The sequence below is a fragment of the Ursus americanus genome, chromosome 24 (genome assembly GCF_024610735.1).
Source record: "Ursus americanus isolate L20-20 chromosome 24, mUrsAme1.1.p, whole genome shotgun sequence".
In the NCBI taxonomy this organism is placed as follows: Eukaryota; Metazoa; Chordata; class Mammalia; order Carnivora; family Ursidae; genus Ursus; species Ursus americanus.
The window spans coordinates 9,646,754-9,667,331 of record NC_142150.1 but is presented as its reverse complement, the minus strand read 5'-3'; the positions used below and the strand labels follow the sequence as shown (position 1 = coordinate 9,667,331).

The following is a 20,578-nucleotide window of genomic DNA, read 5'->3' as shown; positions in this document are numbered from 1 at the left end:
CTTTGCCAAAAATCCTTCAACTCGTGTCACAGCGGAAGTTGAAATCCAAGGTTGTCCAACTCCAAAAGCTTGTGATCTTAACCACTATACTTTCTCTCATTGCATTCACGTAATGCCTGACCCGGGACTGCATGGGCTCCACTTCAGCCACACAAACAACAGTTAGCATTATGCCCACACTCCGAGCATCTGACCCTCATCACATACCCCCTTCAATCTTGCAACCCCCATCTCAGCAGAGGCTAATTGCCATAGTCTCCCCTAGCTGCACAGCTGAGACAAAACATGCTGATCAAGGGCAGGGGCTCTTGGCTCCCTGCCCTGTTTCTATGGTCACTGTTGTGTAGAGCCCAAAGCAGGCAGCTACAGGTCTGCAGGTGAATACTGTTACGTATACTGCCAAGGCACATACTGTTCAGAGTATCCTACAAGAAACAAAACAGCCCTCGTCCCTCCTGAATATGTTCCCTCTCCACACCAATGATGTGGCAAGGCTTTGTTCTGTTAAATGAGAAAGCAGCTGAGGAAGGATAAGTGCCCAGCTCCTCATTCAGGGGAAAGGTGCTTGTATATGCAAAGAAAAAAACCTAAAGAATGGAAATACAACTGTTAATGATCACCTCTGCACAATGGAATTAAGAGTAAGGTGATAACCCTTATATGGTTTTAAATAGCTTTCACCTCTCCGTTTTTGTTATTCAGTACTGTAACATAGAATTACATACGAAAGGCACTGATAAATTATTCCATCATAGAAAGCTAAAAAAATACCTATATTGTAAATTTCCATCCCACCCTTCACATAGTTCCCTAGAATTTCTGTCCTCATAGCTTCTTATACACATTTTATTTTGTGAATCTGGCAAGCACCTTTGATGGTCTCAAAAAATTAAAGAAAAATCCATTGAGCTTCACAATAAGGCTACACCAAAATTGCATGCAATGCTCATTAAAATATATATATACATATACAAAACCTTGCCCACGGGGCTTAATTTAATGGCCTTGATAGGAGGCCCTTACTGTGAGCAACTAATGCAGTTTCAAGAAGCGGACCACAGAATTTTATACTGGTGATAGAGCTACCTTACAGGACCAGAACATGCACCACCCAATATGTTTGCTCTCCAGCAGAGGGGGCACACTGGCCCTTAATCCTGCCTGTGATGGGTTTATGTTCATATTCCATGTGTAGATCACCCACACTCATTCATGGCTGCCAGAGCTCCTGTGGACACAGGACACATGTAAATTCGACTTGAGAGTGAGGCATGGTTCACCTTGTGCTGTGAATCAGACCAGGAAATCACCAAAAGCTTTTTATAGATTAACTGCCTTCCTCAAGGAAAGAATAATCCTCAGAAGTTCAAAGTAGAAATACTAGGATTATTTCATCGTCACCACTCCTTGCACCTAATGTTTACAAAGCACATCGAAATTTACAACACACATTCCATTGGATCTTCCCTATAACCCTGTACAGACTGGGTAGAAATGATGCCCATTCGGTCCAGAAAGGAGACAGAGGCAAAGAACAAGGAGGCTCAATTAATGGAACCATCTAGAAGGTTATGATCACAGGTCAGAAGCCACAAATACAGACTCCTAAACCAGTACTCTTCCATTTATTCATTCATTCATTCATTCAGGTATTCACAAGTATCTGTTGACTACCTATTACAATGACAGCTTTACCATATGCATTGGGGATACAGTGGTGAGTTCTCAGGGTGCTTACGGACGGTGGGAAAAGCAGACATCAGTGAAATGATCAAAAACTCCTCTGAACTGAACTGAAAGAACTTGAGGTCAGAGAAGCAGGAAAAGCAGTGCAAGAGGAAACTGAAGAAGGAAACTTGGACCAGACCAAAATTTTTCAAAACTCTATGAAGGATTGGGACCTTAATCCCAAAACTTACAGGAGGCCACTAAATGCACTTACCTACATGTTGGGGTGGGAAGGGAAGTTGGTAATCAGGTTTGCAAAGTGAAGTCCTGATGTATCGCCCTAATGTCTATGAAAAATTGTTACCAGTGAAAATTACTCTGAATTTAAAGGGCTCACTACTTCCTGCACCTCGTTCTTATTAGCTCCTGCAGGCTCTAGTATGTATCTAATTAGATACCAATAAAAATAGCAATAATGACCCATGTCCTCCTAATGGGGATGCCCCAACCCCAACTCTATTTCACTGCCAGTAGGTTTTAATGAGGCCTTGTGATTGCAAAGTCACCTTAAAGAACACAGAGTTTATCACCTTGAAAGGGTGAATATCAGAATTTGTATTAAAACAGTATAAAACCACCCATGTAACACTGGAGACTACTGTAATTCATGTCTCACACAGTTGAAGAAATGGCCAAATGGTTCATTTGCAGTCAGTCATGATTTAAGATTAGGTCCTTGGCCATTACACATCAGCACGGAGGTACATGAAAGCCATACGAATCACACGAGAATGACGGGCCATTCGAAGGCCTGACCCGATATGCTCTCGGTGGTACTGAGACCATGAACCTGCCTATCAACATTCAGATTCCAGGAAGGAAGGAGAGTCTAAAAACAATACGAGAGAAGCCATCGAGAGTCTGAAGACCAACAGTGGTCGGAATGCACAACCAGGGAGATTTTGATGCCACAGGGAAATGGCCCCATGAGGTGATTAGCATCCCCATCTTAGAAAGTAGCACATGTAGGGGCGCCTGGGTGGCACAGCGGTTAAGCGTCTGCCTTCGGCTCAGGGCGTGATCCCGGCGTTGTGGGATTGAGCCCCACATCAGGCTCCTCCGCTATGAGCCTGCTTCTTCCTCTCCCACTCCCCGTGTTCCCTCTCTCTCTGGTTGTCTCTATCTATGTCGAATAAATAAATAAAATCTTTAAAAAAAAAAAAAAAAAAAAAGAAAGTAGCACATGTAACTTGGCCTTTGTTTTCTTCAGTTTATAAATGGAATACATCGTACTTTTTCCGTGAGAAGTTACAAGTGTTCTCTTGTCACATGAGGGTGTTAAAAAAAAATAAAAAAGAGGGAAAAAATGGAATGATTGGTGGAGAATAAGCTCCTTCAAGAAATAAGGACAGACCTCTGCATGCTGGTTACAGCCTGCATAGACTTACTATATACTCCTGGATGAGCCCCTTCTCAGCACCTCCCAAGTCCCCTAGAAGATGCAATAGGATCTACTTCAGAGGGCTACAGTGCAGATCCAGCGATTAGAGGAATCATCTCTAAAGAAATGCAAAACACTGACCTCAACTCCCTAATGACTAAGCAAGAAGTCTGAGCTTCCCCCAGCATGGTGCTGGGCCTCTGAGGCTAAAATGTCAAACAATTCGGGGCGCCTGGGTGGCACAGCGGTTAAGCGTCTGCCTTCGGCTCAGGGCGTGATCCCGGCATTATGGGATCAAGCCCCACATCAGGCTCCTCTGCTGGGAGCCTGCTTCTTCCTCTCCCACTCCCCCTGCTTGTGTTCCCTCTCTCGCTGGCTGTCTCTCTCTCTGTCGAATAAATAAAATCTTTAAAAAAAAAAAAAGGTCAAACAATTCAAGAAATCGGAATCCTATATTCCCCAGCTCCTTCCTTGCCTGTGCTTCAAAGACAGCATAAGACCTGGAGAGTAGGTATTAGCAAAAATGCACGGAGTGAATGAGTGAGTCAAGTGCTATGCTGAGAACGTACCTGGATGTCACGGCCTGGAGCCCTTTACCTCCAGCGGAAATAAAATTCCATTCCAGTTAAGACAGGCATGCTGAGTGTCTCAAAGAAGCCAGTTGATGGCCCCAACTCCAAGCATGGAACTTCCTGTGTGTGAAATTTGTTACCAGGAAAGTGATACTCTCAGATTAATAGACTCTAATGAGTAAAGATGCAACCTGACATTCCTGATGAAGAGTGGCCGACAACAGCATTACACGGGCCTTTTAAAGACAAGGGGAACTATTTCTATTCTAACTGCCTGGGGAAAACCCTCCAGTGAGGGCCCAGACACATTAACCAACCAGATGGCTTAGTGGCTCTGGAACTTCTGCTGAGATAAATACAAGAAATTAAGAAGGACAAGCTGAGGGACAAACGTCAACTGAATTTAGGGTTAGAGCAGGGCAAACAATGGCTTCCTCATCCTCACATTGCCACCCCTGCCATACCCCCAAAAAAAAGAGGAAAAAAAAAAAAAGCAACCAAATAGGTACAACTATACATCTGTTTCTTTGTATCCAACCACTCTGGCTACTTTGAGTTTCCAGAAAGCGTTATTTCTTTACAATGGTGTAGGAAATCTATTCAATGACCACATTAGTACCCCTGGTCTAACTAAAAAACGAATGCGGTATTTGGAATTTTTGTTCCAATTAAAAAGTCCTCACGGCTCATGCATTTTCTATTCCCCAATGCTCTATTCCAACAAGTGAATCATAACAGGAACAGAGACAATATATAAATGTATTCTTTAGAAAGACAAGATTCCTTCCATCACATGTATTGTTCTGGTTTGACTTTTCTCTCCTTGCTTTCCTTTTTAAAAAATAACTGTGCATTTCCTTCAAAGAGACAATGAAATTGTAACAATAAAGATGCAAGCATGGATAGGTTTCCAACAAGAACAAATTTATTTCTCTTGCAGCCTATTTCCCCTTCCATTTACCTGGTGTAGACCCCTGTCCGTGCAATACAATGACAACTCAGGATGTATCTGAAGGCATGTAGATGTAATCACTAGAGTTGAAAATGCAGTGCTGTTTTCCTCTCTATTCGGATACATCTTGGATCCCATACATGCAATAAAGTGCCTTCTTGTCAATCTACTCATGGCCTCAGGTAGCCAACAAGTCAAATAAAGGATAGACTATATTGTATTCCTTTGTAGTCTTCTCCATTTACAAATCTAAAAACACCAGAGTGCAATTCATTAAGCCCTCTAGGGAACAAGAGGAAAAGATGAAGGTTCTCGAAAAGACAAAATTAGAAACAGGTCTGCTACTGATGTCATTAAAAGACAAGGCAAAGTCAAATGTGGAACCTACCTAACGAGGTTGGAATGAATAAGCCACAGGGTACACAGCATGGGTAGAAATGAGAGAGGCTCAGTCAGAATGAGCTATTCAATACTCTAATGTCTAGGCTGCCGAACAATTAAGTAGCTACTCTCCACTTTGCCAAAGAACCTACAACATTGGCCACCTGGATCTTTAGATCCAGTCTCGCCCATTAATTCTCTATAGCATGGCAGCAAAGGTTTTTCCTTCCTTCAGTGTTGAGAAGAAATGTTTTTCAACAGCGCAACTATACATCATCTGCAGGCTATGGTGCACTGTTCTATCTTGTAGGTCATCGATCTACCAAGGCCCTCACCGCCAGGTCAGCCAGCACTCCCAAAAGGCTGTCCATTGTCACATGCCTGGGGCAGAACCCTCAAAGAAATAAAAAGCACAAGATGAGAGAGAACAAGAAGCCAACATCCCTTAGTACCTAATAATGCATATGCAGCACCTACTCCAGCAAGAGGAGAGACAAGTGAGAAAGAAAGATTGGGCATTTACGGTTACTAGTCTTTGCTCACCAGCAGCATGCTGTAAGGTCAACCCATGTATCAATTCAGGTCATTGCAAACCCTCTGCTAATCTATACTACAGAAAGGGCCCTGTGAAGAGAAGGCGGCTGGGTTGCTCTCCAGGGTCCTGAAGATTGAGAAAAGAAAAGCATGTACTAAGTAAATCAGAGACATGCCCAGAAGGTCAGAGTTAGAAGGAAACCTAAAAACTGGGGATGTACTGTATGGTGACTAATATAACAAAATAAAAATTATTTGAAAAAAAAAAGGAAACCTAAAAATCACCTGGTCCGATAGCCCCTTACTGTACCTAGAGAGCAAAGGCCCAGAGACAGTACACAAATTCCTCAAGGCCCTATGAATTTAACAATCTCTTTCAGCTCCAGTTTGCAGTCCAGAACATTCTTGTGCTAAAAAGCCAGATTTTCCAAGTAGAAAAGCAAAAATTATTTTGTTTAGGAAATTATAACAGGTGAGTTTCCTCACTAAAACTTCACCAGGTTGTGTATCTCCTCATAAAAGCTGTGATAATTTTGGCTTCTGAGACAGGGAGGAGGAAGTAAATGTCTGCACCTCCCCTCTCACACGAATAAAAAGGGAAAGACACCAAACAGCTTTCTCAAGGCCCTGCTAGGATCAACAAAAGACCTTACCACAATGGAGAGAAGGTTTTCTTCCCTATTCATCATATTTACCCGTTTTTAAAGAGATGCTGCAATTACATATTTTTTAAAAGGGACTCCACTGGTATAAAAACCATGTACCTTTACCTTTGGGGCACCTGAGTGGCTCAATCTTTGGGCGCCTGCCTTCGGCACAGGTCATGATCCCAGCATCCTGGGATTGAGCCCCGCATCGGGCTCCCTGCTCCGCTGGGAGCCTGCTTCTTCCTCTCCCACTCCCCCTGCTTCTGTTCCCTCTCTCGCTGGCTGTCTCTGTCAAATAAATAAATAAAATCTTTAAAAAAAAAAAAAAAGTACCTTTGTGCTGTGCTACCAACCATGGAACCAAAATTATTGGAGAATGTTACCTAAAATTTGGCAATCAGAGTAACTTCGAGGACCCGATTGTCCTCAAAGCCTACGTTGCACCACAGACCCACATTACACACTACGTCCTCATCCATGGGACATGAGTTACTCTTTGTATAAATGAGGAAATATACTGTTTGTATAAAGATGAAAATCTCACTATATTGAACTCCTTTCCAATGTACTTTAACATCTTTTTCTGATAGCATAAGTCTATAGTACTTCATGATGCTGTATAAAGCAACTTGAAATTATCAAGATTTTGCACACCCTCTCTTGCTACATTCCTACAACAACCCTATGTTAGAAGAGTCACTATTATTTCCATTTTACAGATGCAAGCATGGTTCCCGGCAAATGAGTGAATGAACAAGCTAAGACTCTTCAAAGAATGTAAGCCACAAATGGCCTGATTTCACACTCCTGCATAATGTATGTAAATCTCATTTTATAAATGGCAAAACCAAGACAAAGATTCAGCATTCATTTCAGTTTAGATTAATCCACAGAAAAGAGCTCTTCCTTCCCGTTCCCTCCCCTCTCTCATACTTCCTTCTCTGGCCCTCCCTGCAAGCCTTCCCTCAACTTGATACCACTCACACATAGACATTCCTCTCTCACCGGCACTATGACTGCCTTTGAAATGCTTACAAGACGAACCTCAGTCCATGCTGAATTCCCATGTGACCGGTACAGAATCAAATCACACAGTGACAAAACTATAAAGCTGCTGAAATTGTAATGCATTTTCACCTGGGATGGTAAGAGGCTATTCCACATCTCCAGCTCTCCCTCCTGTGATCTACCAAACTTGAGTGTCTCTGCCAGGAATCCAGCAATCCATCACTTACAGCCTTACAAAATCTTTTTGTACTAGTGCCTTCTACGGTTACTTAAATTTACGCACAGGTATATCCTATCTCTCCAGCTCACTTGTCCGCTCTTCCTGGACAGAAGATCTGGAGCTGCTGGGTTAGCTGGACGTGAGGCTTATGCTGGCTTCTCAATTTTAGCTTAATTTCACTAAGTTGTGTGCGTGTGTTCCCGTTCATGAAGTGAATCATCTATTCAGTCGAGAAAACAGGAGACTGGGTCTTGGCAAGGATCTTTTGGAAGCTGTGGCCTTTATAATACTCATCTCTTAATTTCCCCCTCCTGACTGTAGCGGAAATGTTTATAAAAACCAATGTAGTATGTTATACATGTGGCTTAACTACCTTGAGGAATTTAGGTTTAATAAGATGTTTGTAAATACTTTAGGAGCTCCCTGGGAAGAAAATGCCTTATCAACATATTTCATTTTGGGGAAAAAAACAAAAACCTAGAGAAACAGATGCTCATATCCTGAAGTTACTCTGAAATATTAGACGAAAATGTTGAATTACTATCTTGTTCAGTGTTTTATAGTAAGTGTTTTTCTAATTCTGCATGCTCCTCAAAAATCAGTTGTAGGCAAAAATTCCACGTGCTCCGCAGTAAACAAACAGCATGTGTTAAAAGTAAAATGTAAGTCTGTTATCTAGACTGTCACCATTAACTTCCTGTCAGAGGTGACAAGCTGCACATGTGTGTGCACATTTGTACAAGTCTGAACAAATGAGGTCAGGGTTCAGAGCTCTGCTGCACTATGTGTGTAAGAGACTTCTTCCAGCAGTGAGGCAACAGGAGGTTGGCTTAGAGTAGGGACACCTGCATATGGCACAAAGTGCTGGCCAAAGGGTAGATGAATATGCCATTTGAACGATAAATACTTCTGAGTCTGTCCCTTAGCTATTGAGAAGATGTGCTCCAGTCACTTCCAGATCAAGGTGCTGGGAGCGACCATCTTCAGTTCTCTCCATTGCTCAGCTGCTATCACGAGCTATCATCTCAGTCTACTAACAGGGCTTCAGTCCAAGTGCATGCTTTCTCTGCTATCTGGGGACCAGAGCCAACCACGATGGGGGCCCTGGTTGTTTCAGAATTAAAAGTGACTGAGTGAATAAGCCACAAACTTCCTGATGGCAAGGACTTATTTCTCTGCATCCTCCACGGCCTGGCAGAGAGAGTGTCCAATACATTAATGCGAGGAGTTGATTGAAAGGTAAAAGTTACCAAACAAAGGGGAGGAAAGAAAATCTTTTGTGGTAAACAGAACACGTATGCACCAAATCCCGGGTGTCAGTGGATTCTGGGCTCTGAGTAATGGGAACAGGCCACAGGGTGAGCAGAGAATGGAATAAGCAAATCTGAGGAAGGTTAGTGCAGGCCTCATTCTGGTCTTTGCTGGGAACCACGAATATAAAGGCAGCTGGAGAAAAACCCAGGGCAATGGAGATAATCAAGGCTAGCCACCCAACTGAATGGTTCCTTTTCTGTTTCCAGCTTGAGGTAATCTGCTACCCACACTTTGGGAACTTCCAAAACTAGGCCCAGCTAAACAGCTAAAGCAGGAAGAAAAGTGTTAGTCTCCATAGCAAGCAGAAAGTGTAAAACGACCAACTAAAATAGCGGTCACTTTTCTTGTGACAATTAGTGTAATTAGGTCTGAAAAGACTGTTTCTCAATTCTCAAAGAGGTGGAAAATCTCACCACATACCAGTTCCTCAGAGCAATGGAATTGCCCAGGAAATCTTCCTATTGCAAATGTTTTTATGGTTCCAGAAACTTCTGTAGCATTTCACCCCTGGGAAGACTCCCTCGTGTGCCTGTGACTATGTCCTGGAAAGTACAGGTCATGAACACTTTAGAGGTAATGCGCAGGGACAGAAAGACTACGGCTGAGGAGTCAGATCTCGGTTCAAAGTTTTGGCTGCATGTTTATTACACATGATTGAGACTAAGTTATTGATCTTTGAGGCTTTCTAATTCCAAATCTGTAAAATAGGTTTAATAAAATTGTCCCCACGTGACTATCCTAAGGCCTCTAGTAGATGCTCAATAACTGTATGTCCCCTCCCCCATGCTAACGCATTCAGTTTCATAAGTAAGATTCCATATCTTACCAAGCAACTCCAATGATCAGTAATCTAGTATTTTCCTCCTGCACGTCTTAGAAGCAAACTGCTCACACTGAATCAGGCTCTGGCCTTCCCTCAGCTTACAAGTCCAGTGCCATGGTCCCCCACTGGTGGACTGAACAGCCTAGCACTTAGAACACTCCTGAATCAGATCTGAGTTCAAATCCTAGTACAGCCACTTCCTAGAAACAGGATGGCAGACATATAACGTAATCTCAGCTCCATCATTTCAAAGCAAGAACATAACAAGAGTATGGGGTGAATTACTCCATATAAAATGCCTGGCACTGTGCCTAGCACAAGTCAACACTCAATATTATCACATCATCGTTTATCAGCTGGCCAGCAGAACTCTAGTGGGTGACAGTTTGAGAAAAAAAGTGTACCCTAAGGGGAAAAGCCATAAAAAAGAATCTCAGGAGTACAAAATGCATAGCTTCAAGAGTAAACATCAGCCTTTGTGACATTCACTCTCTGGGAGACTGGCCTATATAAGTAGTAGACCAGCATCTTGATAAATGGACCAGCGTCTCCACCACCCAAGGATCAGCTAGTGCTGCTAGGAAGAAACTGGTGAAGGCGGCTTCTACCCTCTCTTTCCTTAATCTTTTCTTCCTCTTTCCCGGGGGCTCTGCTGCAGGTACTTGGCTTTCCCAGGTCCCTCATTTTTCGTTGCAGCCTAGCCTCTTCTCCAGCTCCCCCCCACTTCCACCTAAACCAGTGGTTTTGAAATACCATTCCATATACCAAGGCTAGACCACCTGCGTAAGAACTACATGGAGAGCTTGTAAAAAATACAGCTTCTCAGGGATGCCTGGGTGGCTCAGTTGGTTAAGCATCTGCCTTCAGCTCAGGTGATGATCCCAGGGGTCTGGGATCGAGTCCCATGTTGGGCCCCTTGCTCAGGAGGGAGCCTGCTTCTCCCTCTGCCTGCTGCTCCCCCTCCTTGTTCTCTCTCTTCTCCCCTCCACAAATAAAATCTTAAAAAAAAAAAAAAAAAAAGCTTCTCAGAAGTTTCCAACCTCAGGAAATCACATCTAGCAGATCAGAGATGGGGCCTGGTGACCCAATCTTTTTTATAAGTTCCTCAGTAATTCTTAGGTGTCATCAGATTTGGGAATTACACCAAAAATCAATTTTACCTCTCCTGTGGCCCAGTTGTTCCGGGCTTTCTTTCCCGTGACCCATCTGAAAACCTCATTTGTGTTTGGGCCCATGAATCCTTAACTGGCAACAACTTTACATTCTCCTTCCAAGATCATATATAAAGGACATGTGAGGTCATGAACTAAAATATGATAAATTTTAAGAGAAATGAAGGGATATTCAGAATCCCCCTCAGCTCATTCTTTATAAATGGGGCTGACCTTATAAAATATTGTGGACTCCAGCTCTCCCATCATCTATCCACTTTCCTGGTAGAAAGGCCAAGGTAGCCAAGAAGGACATACAGTGTATGAAAGTTCGGAGACAGGGGGGCGCCTGGGTGGCACAGCGGTTAAACGTCTGCCTTCAGCTCAGGGCGTGATCCTGGCGTTACGGGATCGAGCCCCACATCAGGCTCCTCCACTATGAGCCTGCTTCTTCCTCTCCCACTCCCCCTGCTTGTGTTCCCTCTCTCGCTGGCTGTCTCTATCGCTGTCGAATAAATAATACATAAAATCTTAAAAAAAAAAAAAAAGAAAGAAAGTTCGGAGACAAAGAGTTACCCTAAGTTTGCAGAATCGACAACAAATATTGCACTGAGCATCAAAAACTAAGCACCACCCAGAGCACCTTACATGGAATATCTCATTTCGCACTCCCATCTATAAGTATTACCCCAGTTCACAATTTTAAAAATAGAGATGCAAAGAAATTAACTTGCCCAAATTCAGAGCGGGCAAGTGGCTGAAGAGGTCAGGAAAGAGTATTTCATAGGAAACAGAGAATCTGTGGAAGTATGAAACATTAGCAAAGATGTATCTCCTTTCCTCTTTTTCCTTCTCCAGAGAGATTATTAGAAAAAAAGAAGATAAAACTTTTGGAAGGAGGAAGCAAAAAACTGCATAGCAAGAAACCAGCAGTGTCCCCCAGACTTCTCAGGTGGGAATTACTAAACCAGAGCTGTGAGGCCCCCTTCTGACCTGTGCCATAGGACATGCAGGACCTTTCTGTTCTCCCATTTGGGGAAACACACAGATGGGAGCAGGGCAACAAGAAGAATGATACCTGGACTGGAATTCTAGAAAACTCAAGGAGGCATTGAGATCTTGAAGGTGGAAAGGAGGGTGGCAGCTGAGGGCCAGTTTTCTCCAGGCTACCCATGTTAGGACAGGCAATGGGATGAAAAGGAGCCAGTGGTTCTAGGGAAACTCTGCCCAGACACAATTATAATCTGGTTGAAGTAACAATTCTTCCCAAGTCCAGAAAGCATCTTAAATAAATGAAAATGGACCAGGACTCATTTCAAGATGGCAGAAGTTCCCTTAAGCCAGACAGTAATTTCTGTTCCCTGCCCTTCCAGGTCCTTTTCCAAAAGAAACTGCAAAGCTGGACTTGCAAGCCCATTCGAGTACCTCCTGATCAGAACTGTAGTCTGGAGCTCACTGACCCTAGATTACTTTTCCTCCTGCTCAGTTCCAGAGAGGAGGTTGTCCCCAGCATACTGGTTCCTTACCCTGGGCCTAATGGAACAAAATCCTGTGGCTGAACCATCATTTTAACAACTTTGACAGTGTCATTAACAAGAACCAACAATCTATGGGCACGGCTAGCAATGCAAAAACGTTCTCTGTAAGGTTACGCCCCACAAGGATTTTCAGTAGATTCTAGAGAGATCAAAACATTCCCTTCAACCACTATTAGCCAGCTGTCCAGCCACCAATGATCCAATGGAGACCAAGAGTCTTTTTTCAGCTCGAAACAAACCTGACTCCAGTGACATACATGGGGGACGAGATCTCCTTTCCACCCCAATTCCCAGTGCCCGATGAAACCCCTGAGGGTCTCACCAACAGTCCTGCCATCCATTGCAAACTGAAAGGCTCACTCCTCTGCAGAGAATGGATGGCATTAATTCCCCAAGATTCAAAGCACAGCCTCTTTAAGAAGCCTCCGTTTGGAAAAGATAGTTAAGCAAAGCTGTGCTTGATGAAGTGAAAGAGAATTAGCTGCTTCACTGGCACAGGCTTCTCAGCTTCATCCTAAGGTAGACTGGCTCATTCGCTTCCAAGTGGAACGAACTCAACAACAATATATCACAGTTAACTGTGATCACAGCTCCATGGAATTTCAGCTGGTGCCTGGAGTCCGCGGAGGTGTACTTACTATTCCCCAATCTGTAATCAACCTTTTGTACGTTTGTTCCTAATCACAGGATACTGTTTCATCTTAATGAACTGTTTTCTTAGCATATTACGGTTGGTCATTTCAGCACATCTAATGGCCCATTTGGTAGGTTAAATCACAATTAGGGTCCCTTGGTTTTTATTTCCCAGTAAGGCCTGAAGGGGGTTGATATTTTTCCCCTTCCCACTGCTCAATTTCAAGGACAGAATCACAAAAGAACAGAAGCACAGACCTACCTGTTGCAGTCGACATGGAGCAGGAGATGAGAGGCACTAACAGACAACGCGAGCTTATGCCACTGTCCATCTGCCAGCCGGTACGGAAGAGCCTCGGTCCTGGGCTTCCCTTTATGCATATAGTGGTATCGGATCTCATCCCTCAGACCACTGCTCGCCAGTTCAAAATAGCTGCATGTAAAGGAACAAAAACTTGGTTTTATTTCTGGATCTCACAGTCATCAATCCTCACTACTTCTCCACCACCTTTCTCGGAATCTACAATTAGCTACACAAGACACAAAGACCTACTAACCAAAAACCAATTGTACTGCATGGAATCTAATTCACCTATTGTTGGAGAACCTCACCGTGACACCTTGAGCCTCTGACATGGATACTGATTGATCCACTGTGAAGAGATCGGCCACAAGCTAATCAGCGAGGCTTGGTACCAGGTCTCTTCTAATACTTAAAGTACAGTTCAGAACTCTCTATTGTCTAAAAAAGGCTATTCATGTGGAATGGACTTGATGTTTATTTTTATTACTGTCATACTTACTTTTTCAAGAATTAAAGGACAACAGAAATCATGTTGGATTATCAGGGACTGAAATAAATCGAGATAACTTTACTAAACACATTCCTCCCTGGACAAAAACCTTTAAGTGGACAACAATTCCTAGATAAGGAGTAGGAGAGGAATGGCTGAAGCTACTCACATAGGGACCAGTATTTCAAATTACCATGTCATGAAACATGCAAGGAGTCTTTTCTTCCCCCAGATTGTCAGTACATTTTCCAGATCCATGAAAAACTCAGCACCACCACTGCAGTCTGCACTTTCGTCATAAAATGCAGAAGTTTGGGACACTCCTCAGGCCTGCTCCAGGGCTGATACTTTGAGTGGCAGACCATTTAGTCGAAGCCTCTTCTGAAATGCAGCATTGCTGTCATTAAATCAGGCCTAATCTCACTGCCAGGCATCGCACTAAGCATTTAACATACTACCTAACTTATCACCCCTACAAACCTAGAAGGCTGATATTATCCCTTCTTAAAATGTTAAAAAACTGAGATTCTGGAATTAATCTACCCAAGCCATAATTTAAACTCAGGTCTAAATTTGACAGGCCATGCGTTTTCTACCAGCTTGCTGTCGATCTCAGAGGCACAACGACCAACTAGTAAAGATGGCCTCAACTGGCACTGTTTCCAAGCAATTCATTTGTACAGACAACTCAACGACCTGCCTGTGTAGGGAGCCAGGTTCCATCCCTAGATTTGAAAGAACTTCGTGTTTCTCTTCTAATCAGCTGAGTTGGCCTAAACCCACTGACCAGACGGTAATTTAATCTAAAACACAAAAAGCATCTTCTACAAGCACCAAAATGAATAGATCATGAAACTCAGCCTCTATTATGCAGGACTCCCAAGTCACATGACCAAGAACAAATGCATATTTCCTGCTTATCTTTCACAAGGATCCTCCCAAGACAGCAGTGCTGGGGAAGACCGGACTCTGACCTACCTACCTCACACTACACAGAATCAGGCCCAAGGTCATAAACCAAGGAGGTTACTTATACTATTACAGCCAGATCCCGGGCTCAAATACACACTTACTAGTAATAATATAATACATTTTTTATAGGACTGCAGAAAAGAAAATCCCTTAACATGAAGACATTCATTTTAAGGAAATTCTCCGAATTGCTTCTAAGCAGCTAGAACATTGAAAGAATCAAAATCTGAGAATTTAAAAGGTCAGAAAGACCTTAGAGATTATCTGGTCATTCATTAATTTATTCAACATTTTGTTACTGAACACATAGTAAAGGGCTAAAAAAGGATTTAAAATATAGATCCTGCTCTCAAGATTCTTTGAGACTAGCAGCAAAGGAAATAGAATGTGGCCCTCATACAAAAAAGTCAGAAACACACGGAAGACAAAGGAAGCTGTCATTCACATGCTGGGAATGGACCCACTGCTTTTATAAATGTCATCTCATTTAATTTCTTCAAGGTAGATATTTTTATCCCTGTTTTACAGAATTCACTGGTGATCAGGGATATTAAGTACCTTACCCAAGACCACACAGTTTGAGAGAAAAAAAAAGAAAAGAAAAGAAAAGCAGCATGGTTTTGTGTAAAAGACCTCACCAAGATCATTAGAAATCTCTCAATTACTTCATTTTGACCTTCATTTTGACCAATAAGCTACTGCTTCGGGAAGGGACAGGACCTTACAAAGAATGTGAAAGACAGAAGGGCTCCTATAGCTCACCTGATAGAATTTTAAAAAAAAAAACGGGAAGCAGATATATTTAACCAGGTTCAATCATTGCTCCTGGGGTTATGGCTTCATTGAGCAAGGGCTCGTGATAAGCATACCTTGTAAAGATTACTGTACCAAGCACTGGAGCGAGCTGTTACTCAGGGTAGCCTCAAACCTCAGCTCCAAGAGAAGAAATCTGCACTATTGTTCGGCAAAATAGATACTTGTGTCTTAGGGGGACGTTTCTGACAGCATCGTGCACACATGCAGGAAGTGCTGTATTCCAAACTTAGATGAAGTCGAAATGGGGTGTTTGGGGTTTTGTTTGTTTTAAACACATCAAGTAACTGCTGAAATGGTCCTAAACGTGACAAGGACACTGCAGGGCTCAGTTCTATCTGGGTAAGATGGTTTCACGGGTGCTGGGACAGGAAGAAGGCAGTATTTCCAGACAGCAGCCTCTGCTAACAGAGGTGTGAGGCTTAATCCTCAAAGCTTGGAGGTGGTCCTTTGGCCTGATGATATTTGGCCGGAGGAATGACTCATGATGTGCAGTAGAGCCTTGCTATTCAAAGTACAGTCCGCACACCAGCATCACCACCTGTGGAAATTCAGACTGTGGGGCCCCCACCAGGGCCTAGGGGAGTCAGAATCTCCATTTTAGTATGACCCCCAGAGGATTCACGTGCCCATTCAAGTTTAAGCAGTACCACAGTGGAGTGTACCAGGTGCTGCTTTACTTCCTGGCCAGCTGGATCTGGTGAAGAAAGCAGCAATTTGATGCTATGGGCAAGTAAGAGCCCTTCTATGCTGTCAGGGGGGAGGAGTGCCCCGGAGGTGATCAGTAGAGTCGAGTCTAGTAAGCTCTCTGCCCCGGACCAGTCTGCTTCTTTCAGGCCTCAAGGGCTTAGAGGTCTTCTGTGGATTTGGGGAAAGACCAATTATACGAATGATAAAATCACCAGCCAGACTGGTAAACAGCACTTCTCCCCTTAGCCTTGGGCCTCACTCAAGTACTCAGCTAATGAACTGCTGTGGCCCCCAGAGAAGTCTGTTCATCCTGCAAATAGCGGAAAACAGCAAGGACCTTCACTACACAGTTCTCCTTTTCAGACCGAACATGCCTAGCATCTTCCTTATACCCTGGTACACCACCTAGACCACAAAGGCCCTCCTGGACATGGATTCTCTGCCTTACTCCTCCTTCCAGATCCTTCCCCATGTGGGTCACCATGCTCTAGCTGTAGTAAAATGAATCGGTTTCCCTCTTCAACATAGCACCCAGCAACACAGACACTATCAGGGCTGTGCAGAACCATGAGTGTGTCCTAATGCTTGCAAGGACCTTCCTTCCCATCATCCAACAATGCAAACCGTTTCACACAAAATGTCATGAAGGTGATCTTTCCCACCCTGTATTTATACAGCTAGGTTTTTTTTTAACTTACCCCCTTGCTCAAGTGCTAGGGAGACCCTATCTCATCATCAGCATGAATAATTCTCCAAAGCCCACCACTAAGTACTATGAACAAAGTTACTTTGAAGTTCTACAAGACTACATGAATTTCATGCTATGTTGAGGAAAAAAATTCAGGAATAATTCCAATTAATATAGTTAGATCAAGATCAGCCAAGTTATTTTCATTGGACTTTTTGTCCTTTTCCCTAAAACTTATACTAAGGGATCCATTTCTTAGTTTATTAGACAAAAGAAATTTAAGATTTGAAGTTCATACAGCTGTAACTGGCAAAACTAGGACTTGAACCCCAGTCCGGTACACATTAAAGTGGATGCTCTCAATGGCAACACCCCATTACTTTCTACTATGCAAGAATATATTACTACCTCTCATTTTGCCAACAACCTTAAATAGTAGTTATTAAGTTCACATTTTAAGGTAAAAACAGAGGCTCAAAATTGATAAAGTGCCTTGCCCAAAGTCATGTAACTCAACTCCTAAGATTCAAATCCAGGTCTACTTAGTTCCAGAATCATGTTCTATTCACCACATTCTATCCCTCTCCAGGTACAATGGTATGATCCTATCAAGGTCAGAAGGCAAGAGAATTCAGGTAGAATCAGCTCCCGCCCAGCCTTAGTTCCCAAGATGCCCCATCCTGGCAAAGAACATCCCTGCAGACTGAAGCACAAGCCCCATTCCTCCTGCCATGAGAAAGTTATCACCATTTTTTAAAAATGCTACAGGTGTTCGTACAGAATCTCACTTCCGTCTTCTGGCCCTTTGCCTACTGCTGGGATAACGAAGAGAAGCTGCCAAAAACATGAGAAAGGTATACCGTGTCCAAATTCAGGCCAGGGGTCTCAAGGACTACATGATTTTTTTTTTGGGGGGGGGGGAGGCAATAGCATAATTTTAAGTAATATTGCAAAGAACACTGGCCCAAGGATACCAAGACTTGATTTCAAACTTACACCTGCTTCAAACTATGATATCTTCGGCAAAAATATCCCTGTCCCCTCTGTAGTTCAGTTTCTCCTATCTGTTAAATGATCAAATGTGATCCATAACATCCCAACATTCCTTGGAAGAGCTTTAGGGTCTAAGGCACAAGGAAAGGATTATGCACCAGAGAAGCTTCACTCTCTGTTGTATAATTTGGAATTTCCCGTAAGATTACATTTAGATAAAAGAGATGCACCTCCAAAGATCGTCTGAAACTGCTGAACTAAGTAGTCTTCAGGTTCAGCTTATGTCTAGATTTCTGTAATTCATCTAATACTCTGAGAAGTACCCATGGTGTTAAGGCTACTGTTAAGCTAAAATTAGAAATAGCAGGGGACAAAAATATAGTCCTCTCTCATCGTGTGTAGGACAACCTCCATTGCATGGTCCAGTATCGTTTTGCAAATGGTATTTTCCCAAAACACTAATAATGTTATCTCCCGTATCACATATGCTCCAATGTATATTGATATTCCTCCAACTGAAAGGTTTGGATGTATGTCCTCTCCCCTCGATCTGGGTGGGTTTGCAAGTGCTTTAAGGGTAAAAGTAATGCTTGGTCACTTCCAAGGCTGGTTCATAAAACCTCATGTGGTTTCTATCTTGTTGTCAGAACACTTGAGCCTAAAGCCCTGACCCACTGTGGAAGAGGTCTAACTACCTGAGGCTGCCATGTTGTAAGGAAGCCCAAACAACACTGGGAAGGCCACACGTAAGCGCTCTGGTTGGAACCCCATCTGGGATCCAGGCCAACACCAGTATAAACACCAGATGTATAAATGGAAGCACCTCCAGATGGTTTCCCCAGCTGTCCACTCTTCCCAGCTGAAGCTACTTACACTGCAGAATAGAGACAAGCCATCCCTCTGGATTCTGTCCAAATTCCTGACCCATGGAATCCGCAAACATATTAAGTTTAGAGACAGTTTGTTACACATCAATAGACTTTGGAACACTAACTTCATGCATACTGGTTTATGCCTTTAAAAATTCAAACTATAATTTAGGTACGTCCTATTAAATGCCCAGGGTCCTTGGCCAGATGACCAAATTTCATTGTGCCTATTTTCTGCTTACAGCCCTACAGACTATGCATTTTCTTCCATCAAAAATGGAATTCTGCCCAAAAAATGCAAGGCAGTATCAATAAATCACCATCTCTTAAAATGCATGCTTCTCAGAAGCTAAAGAAATAGCAAAAGAATATGCTATTATCTTCCTCAGTAATCCATTATTTCTCTTGTATCAGGTCCTAGTATGTTAACCTCAAGCTTCATGCTTACTCAACTGAAGTGGTCACCTCACTGGTCCATTTATAAATCAGTTATCTTTTATGGCTTCTGGCCCCAGTGCTCTTCCAGCCTACAGAGCTATTTGACTGAGTTAAAAGAAAAAACCTAATTTACCTGAACGAATTTCCATTGCTCCCAAATTCTATTTCCTCCACTCAGAGCAACATGGAGTAGTAGAAACAGCAGAAACCATATGCCTACTATACAAGGGCCTTCAGAGTCCAGCCGACACGTGTTCAATCCTTGCCTCAGGCATGGAATCCCCTGGGTAAATACGGACAAGACACACCATTTCCCTAAACCTCACCTACAAGAAGAGAGTATCTACTTCACAGGTTTCTTTTCAGGAAAATAATGTGATACCATGTTTGCAAGTTCCCTACCCAGTGCCTAGTGTCCACTAGTGATTAGGATTTCCCTGATTTGTTTCTGCATGCATGGAAATCTACAGTCTCAGAAATGTGAGGCTGCTGGAAGGGTGCACGCATCCTGCCTTTCTCAGGAAGCGTTCCTCTGTCTTTCCCTTTCCCTTGTTTAGACCTGGCCTGGTGATCTCATTTGCAGTTATAAACTTACCATTTAGTTCTGTACTCAACCCTCTTAGCAAACATCTAGCAAGAGATTAACAGTGACAGTAATTACAAATTGCCTGTAATTGAAAATAAAACATTCACTGTTAAATGAAATTTGAAAATAAAATTCTTCATACCTACTCAAAACAGTTCCACTGCAGTCTAAAAGCATGGGAATAGCCGCGCTGTGCTTACTGAACTAAGGGCCGGCTTCTCCCTTTCCCACATACAGAGAGTCAGGAGAAAAGACATGGAACCTTGGGAAGTTAGGAAATTCCCTTTCCCAATTAGAAAAAATTCAAAGATAAGAGCAACCAATGAGCTAGTTCACATAGGGAAGAATGGAAGGCTAGTTTTTGACTACAGAGGCCTTCAAATACAGTTCAAGTATTAAATAAACAAGCCCAAGACAAGGAGCTAGAATCACACAAGTCCCTCTTACCTGAAGCCTAAGTAGAGCTCCTTGTCTCCAAGAACCCAAAATTAAGAGGTTTTTAAATATCGAGGTCTAGGAAAAAGGAACCAAAATAATAGTAGTTGTAACTCTGGCCGTTTTTATAGCACTTTCTATATTTCTAAGTTTTCTTAAAGACTTAAAGGAATACACTCAAAAAAAGGTGAGGTCTTGATGTTTTAAGTTTAAATTTTTATTTTGAATTTTTTACTTCCATGGTTCAAAAAAATTTATCTTTAAGGTACTTAGTAAAAAAGTACCCAATGTCTCTCCCAGGCAACTCTTTTTATCAGTTTCATGTGTATCCTTCCAAAGTTTCTTTTTAATTTTTAGAGAAGAGTTTCAAATTGCAAATAAAGAACAGGGAGTTCTCATATACCCCATTATCCAGTTT

The 20,578-nt window shown here is 42.7% G+C and overlaps 1 protein-coding gene across 2 annotated transcripts in view; it reads right to left on the bottom strand.

Annotated features, from left to right (window-relative positions):
- Positions 1-20,578, bottom strand: part of NELL1 (neural EGFL like 1) — an 823,559-nt gene that overhangs the window by 687,547 nt on the left and 115,434 nt on the right. For both annotated transcript variants that reach the window (XM_045808610.2, XM_045808609.2), the window contains exon 4: positions 13,145-13,315. In XM_045808610.2, coding sequence (XP_045664566.2) covers positions 13,145-13,315 — 171 coding nt within the window. The remainder of the gene's footprint in view (positions 1-13,144; positions 13,316-20,578) is intronic.